The sequence below is a fragment of the Physella acuta genome, unplaced genomic scaffold (genome assembly GCF_028476545.2).
Source record: "Physella acuta isolate Inbredline_101_S28 unplaced genomic scaffold, ASM2847654v3 ptg000783l, whole genome shotgun sequence".
Lineage (NCBI taxonomy): Eukaryota > Metazoa > Mollusca > Gastropoda > Physidae > Physella > Physella acuta.
In genome coordinates this window covers 472,732-479,618 of record NW_026732301.1, presented here as the reverse complement: position 1 = coordinate 479,618, position 6,887 = coordinate 472,732, and the positions used below count along the sequence as shown (strand labels likewise).

Sequence of the window (6,887 nt, the reverse complement as noted above, 5' to 3'; positions counted from 1 at the left end):
ATATCTATGTATAAGTAAACCATCTTAAATGAATGAAAGCAGGCCACAAGTAAGAAAGAAATATTACTATTGTAAATCTGTATCAGTCCTCACAAGCCGATGATGAAAACTGTAATACTAAAGCGAACACACAACTGACGCTATAAATTACGTGTCTGAGGCACACAAAAAAAAATAAAAAATTATTCACTTCAAAGTTTTAATTTTTTTTTTTGCAAGATGGCAGCCACCATGAAAGACAGTGATGCTCAGGTTACATATGAAGACCAGCAAAAGATCAACAGGTTTGCACGAACCAATGCCCGTCTTATGGATTTTAAAGAAGAGTTAGCAGCAAAAGAGAAAGAGCTAGAGAATTTAAAAGATGCTGAGGAAGAGTTCATGCTGGCTGAGGGGGATGCTGAGGTTATTCCATATCAGATTAGGGAAGTTTTGGTAGAAATGAATGTTGAAGATGCTCAGTCTGCCCTAGAAAAAGCCAAGGAAGTGTGCTTAGAAGAGATCGCGGCTCTGAAACAGAAGGCTGTTATATATACATATATATATATACACACTACAACTAAAAACAATGAACGTAACACAATCTGTTTTGTAATTCTTGTAAAAAAAATTCTTTCATAATAATTCCTGGGAAATTATTTAAGACAAGTGAAATAGGGGAAATAATCGCTCTCTTAATATAAATATGTATATATCTACACATTTAATTATAAATGTCAAAACAAATAAACAATTACTTGAGAATATAATGAAATTGTTTAACACTACTCGTGTTTACAAAATGTTTTTGTCTATAATCAAAATTTAATATATCGTTATCATAAATGCTAAAGTATTACAGCATGATGAAAGTTTTTAAAATCAGAGTTGGTATAAAAGCACGCTTTTCGATATAATAGAATGGAATTCGGAATAACAGCCTACATTTAATTAAATATCGGTATATCATATATTTTTATTAACTACTGCTTCTGTGTGTTCTTTAAAGATCGTTTTTTAACATAGTGATAGGTATGGGTTAGATTACTGGTAATTGCAAAAACAATTTTCACAGAGTTTTACGTTTAAAAAGCTAATTTTCTGGCGGCATGGTACTTTTGTACATCATTACGCGTTTTTCTACATTTACTTAACAGATCAGTTCGGGTGGGTTGGGGGGTGGGGGTGGGGTGGGGTGGGGTGGGTTCAAATTTATTCACCACAGTCCGTTCACTTTAGGTCAAATATCCAACCCAGTGTATATCTAGGCGTGACATTAATGTCGCTCTACACAATTGTAGTGGTGAGGTCAGTTTTTAGATGACTGTTCTAAACATACATATATATTACACAAATATATATTACACAAATATATATTACAGAAATAGATTTGAATAAGTAGCAGTGGTATTATGACAATATTTTTTTACAGAGGGGTCTATGGGGGAGGGGGGGGGGGGGGGGGTTGTAACTGTTTCATATAATTTGTAATCGTAATCACTATCACTTAAACTTTAAGAATACTACTACTTCATCGTGATGACGTTGTTGACCTTGTCAAAATTTCCCCACCACTACCCATTTTGCTCATAAGTAAATTTAAATAGAGGTGCCACATCAATTGTATTTGTTTCTGTATAGTAATTTTTAAAGAATTAATCACGCGATTCAAACTGTATATATAAAGTAATTATGTGTGAAGTTTTATGCATAACATTTTCTAATTCAATATTTCGTAAGCAAATGCATTACACAGTTGCCTTAAACTTAACAATCCTCTTGCCAAGTGGTACTACCGTAGAGGTTTTTTAAACATTGCAATGCATCGTAAGGGTTATTTTTAGAATGGCAAACTGATGCAGCTGTTAATACGTGTTGTAAACGTAGACACTACTAGACTAGTACAGTAATGCTTAATTGCTGCATGAAAAGAAATCTTGTGATTTACATAGATGAGCCGACCAAAAATATTTTTTAACAAATATCATTGTTTAAAACTTTGAGTTTAAAAAGTTTCCAAAAAGGCGCCAATTTGCTGAAAATGGCCAGAGGGGGAGCTAGAAACAAAGTATTTATTTTATTTTTTAGTTGCAATCTATAATTATTATTTTGTACATGTAAAATAAAGGAGATAAAATAATACGATTACAATCTTCCACAACCCCTTCCACCCCGCCACCCAAAAAAGTAAAAAAATAAATAAATAAATAAATAAATAAACACATATAACAATCAATACCCCTACCTCACTTTCTCACTACTCCACAAACTTAGCATAGAGCCCATGTTAGAAAGTAATAGACTGGACATCCACATTAAAATAAAGTAAAGCACATAATGACGACACCAATGTTTAACAACAGACGGATCAAATAAATGAAAACAATAATAGAGAAATGTATATAATACGGGATAGGCAGTGGGGGCAAAATACATGTTGAGAAATCCAAAATTAAATGAAACGGACAGGAAAACAAAATATGACACACCAATTATAGTGACAGAAAAACTCAAACTGTTCGGCTTCACAAGGACGAGACGGACACACATATTTACATAGAAGCTGAATACTAATTAAAGGGATACAACAACGGAAATAATGCATAACTCAATACAGCTGTATCTACCTCCCCTACTTTTAAAATAAAGCATTATATATCACCACACATGGAATATACCGGATCACAATATCTTAGCAAGTAGCTGTATGTAAATATTAAAGTAGTAGTACACAAATCAATACAAAATAGCCATACATATCGCCTGATTTAAAATGTATGTACACAGATTTTGGCATGATATGATGAAAAGAAAAACAAAATAATATGAAAGATGGCTTCCTAAACACATTACATTACAATCATTAACTACATTTGAAAATGGTGTAGATATATTTAGACCTTGATATCCTTCAATGGCTCACTCACAAGTTTATTCTAAATGAAAGACATCTCGTAACTACTCAACAGCTTCACCTAGTCAATCCCACCACCCTCACTACCCCACATTCTTAGCATAGAACCCATGTTAGAACGTATTAGGCAGGACAACCGCTTTAAAGGGTTGTTTTGGCCTGAGAAGATGGAAATAAAAGATTAAAAAACAAATGACTTCCAAAACACACCACATGACAATCATTAACTACTTTTAAAAATGGTGTAGATATATTTATATCCCACAATTGCTCACTCGAAAGTCACGAGTTCGGATCCCATAGCTAAGACCTCCGTACAGAACCCATAGCATACAATACGCTTTAATTGTAGTCAAAATGTCGGGAAGAGAATCGGTGCATTCAGTCACTCAACTACTCCGACCATTGAAGTGTCTGCTTTAAATGGCAGTTGTAATAACTTGATTAATGATTGTGTCAACATAATACCTGCCATATTGAACTCACACGAAGCTTTATATTGACCTACATGTGACACATTTTCTTTTTACCTAATTTTAGTGTGCTCATATGATTAAATACAATGTCGCCTGTATTTTTATTTTGTTTGAATATTGCAGATACTCTTTTTCTAGCTTAGAAATGTTGCAAGGGAAATAATTTCCTTATTAATTAACACAATTAGTTTGATAATGCAAAATCAAAGAACAAAATGATATACCGTTTTATGTGACAATGAATACCAATAAACTTAATATAATATTTTCAATAATGATAAACACGTAGATAATTTTTAGTATAATGTTTAAAAAATTGAATGTAATTACAAAACTACATACATTATTATTATATTTTACAATTTTGCAAGACACACGAAGATTTCAGAGAATCAATGTTTTTTGTTGTTCCTCCCTTTTGGTGAATTTTCCATATAGATCTTCTATATAATATAAAAAATGCCAATTAATTTTACATAACATTTTTATAATGAATTTATAAAAATGTCATTGGCCTATCATAATTTTATTTCCATTACCAAGCACTCTGTACATGGCAATTATTTATTTTTTCTTAGACATGTGGATTGTTAGGCTTTAATATTAAACGTAGAACCTATAAAATAAATACATATTATTTTTTTTCAAAACACAGACTTGTTTTGCGCTAGCTAGACTGTAATGAATGTCCCATACTAATATAAATCGGTTTATTAGTTGTTTATAAGACATATATTAAAAGTATTATTTCATGTACGTGTCTGGTGCACTAATTCATTAGTAATCCTGAGATGTATCAGTCGTTAAGCCTACACGTGTGTACGAACTCTATTTATCTTTATCTCTCGCTTACAACAGAGGACCAGATATATAAGCGATGGTCTATAAACTACTGTATATTAAAGAGATGAGATGAAGTCGGTTCATTCAATGATGACAATTAAATCGATGTAGGCCTACACCTTGTTTCAAAAATAGCAAAATAAATAGAGAAAAACTTGAGGGAGAGTGCATATCGAAAGTTTGAGGGGGGGGGGGGTGCAAATCGAAAACTTGAGGGGGGTGCAAATCGAAAGTTTGAAGGGGGGGGGGGCTGGTTCAAATCGAAATGTCGAAAGTGTGTCCCCGGTTAGGGTCGCTACGCCTCTGGGGGGGGGGGGGGGGTGACACTAATAAGTGCCGCACCGGGTTACACCCGACCTCGCTACTCCACTGATTGTGTGTCTGTTGTTCGCTTTATACATGTCTACAGTAATGTGTTTACTTCTGGCTTTCCTATGTCTTGTGTGTGTTGTTCTATTTTCTTGTTTATGTTATTTCAAATCGCTAGACTAGGCCTAACGTTTACAGTGCAGTACCTTTACTATCAAGCATGTTTTTTTTTTCTTCAAATATACGTTTTCAAAGATTCAGTGAAATAAACACACATGTATGATATAACAATTCCACTATCATTTTTAAATAAACGTTTAAAGGGATGCAACAATAGAAATACCGCGTAATTCGAGAAAGCATTATTTCCTTCCCCTACTAATTACAAAATAGGCATTACATTAAATATTAACACTAAGATATACTCAACATATAAATTACAATTGTTCATCTAAAATTACTGTTTAAACTATTTGCACATGATAATGCACGTGTACACTACGTATGACTAAATTATATGGCTTAAAAAGTTACATAATTAAATATATGTAGTACAGAGAGTGAAATGAAATCTTAGCTGAAGCTTTGAAATATGTTTACGAAGATTTATAAATCATAGGGAGAAAATATTGAATAAAAGAAATGATTGCTTTCCATACACCTGACATTTCCGTAAGTAACACATGCTATATATAGTAGATGTATTTAGACCTTTATATCCCACAATCTCATCTTAAAGTTCAGGTCCCGGAGTCGAATCTGTAAGACGTTCATTAGTCTACCCAGTTCAGACGGGTACCTGCCTAAGTTTAGACAAACCGCGGTTAAGACCTCCGTACAAAACCAATAACAAACAATACATTTTGATTTGAATCAAAAGGCCGAGAGGTGAAATGGTGCAAACAGTCACTCGACTACTCCGACCATTGTTTTTTCTGTTAAAAAAATAATAAATACTGAATATTTGTCACTGCTTTCTATTTAAAATGTGTATGCCAATAAAAAATAAACACAGTCGCGATATGTGTTACATAATTAGAAGACATGTAATGAAGTCTAATTGATCAATAATGACCTTCCATAAATTTTCTGATTTAATGAATTATATAAAAACTTCACAACCGACAGAACCCTATTCGTGCAGCCACTATTAAAATAATTTTCCTGTTTGTACGGTGTCATTAAAACTTTAACACATCTTTTATAACATTTATTCGGAAATCCTAGACTGACACTAATTTAACCCACATTTATAGACCTACTTATATTTTAAACACCGACTATACAGTTATAGATTGCCAAAGATATAACCATTTACGCACAAGTTAATTCATGTTGACCAACAATGCAATATCACAGGGAGGAACATACACATTCACCATCACCTAATCAGAGACATATTTCAGTATACACAGGACAAAAAACCCCAGCATACATACTTAGCTTAGACCAGAAGAAAACTTTCCAATGATTAGCGCACATATATCTTCACACAAATCTCAAAGAAAACAATTTGAATAAAAATAATATTTTTCAACACACACAGCCGCCTACTGATAGATCATACAATTAATTAGACGATGCCCCCCCCCCCCACCACCTCACATCCCTTTACATACTCGCATTAGAACTCATCTTAGAAAGCATTAGGTACAATACATACATCAGAGCAATAGACATACCAAACCTATCGAACACAACAATTTTAGTCTACGCAGACGATACTGCTTTTACTCTCCAAACAAAAACAATCCATATCCTTAATATTCTCCTGTCATTACAATGTCAGCGGCTTCACACGTTGTGCCTGTGTCTTGTAGATCTAGTTAAATTATGTACATTAGCTTTTAGCGGTGAAAAAAAAACTTTTTTTTAATATTCGTTAGAAAACAACTATTTCTTTACAGCTTTTTTAAAGGTACATCAGCACAGAATGCAATTCCACTAAAAAATAGAAAATAGAAGAGAAAATCTTGGTAATTATGACAACGGCGATCACCTTGAAAAATTAACCCCTTCCTAGTAAATAAAACATGTAAAGTACAAAACAAAATTTCATAAAAACGTTTTAATAACACGCTGTTATGTAATAAGCTCTCATGTAATAATGCACTAAAAAAGAGAAATAAATAAAAGACGTATTTAAATAACTATAAAGATGAGCATGGTTCTCTTCCTTAATATTAGTTAAGGTATCCAATAGATACTGAAGTGACCCACGCTTTTATTTAAAGTTATCTTCATAGTAGTTATAATTTATTTTCTCCTTTTTAGTGTTATTGAAATGTTTTTTATGACCTTTTTTTTTATTTTAACACTAGATTTACATGACTAAAAACCATTACGCACCTATTGGACGTGTCTAA

The 6,887-nt window shown here is 32.8% G+C and overlaps 1 protein-coding gene across 1 annotated transcript; it reads left to right on the top strand.

Moving 5' to 3' along the window:
* The first annotated feature begins 214 nt into the window (after positions 1-214).
* On the top strand, positions 215-6,887 carry LOC131950878 (prefoldin subunit 4-like). Its single transcript, XM_059313081.1, has 2 exons — positions 215-525; positions 6,843-6,887. The coding sequence occupies exons 1-2, from the start codon at positions 220-222 to the stop codon at positions 6,885-6,887; spliced, it is 351 nt and encodes a 116-aa protein (XP_059169064.1). The 5' UTR covers positions 215-219.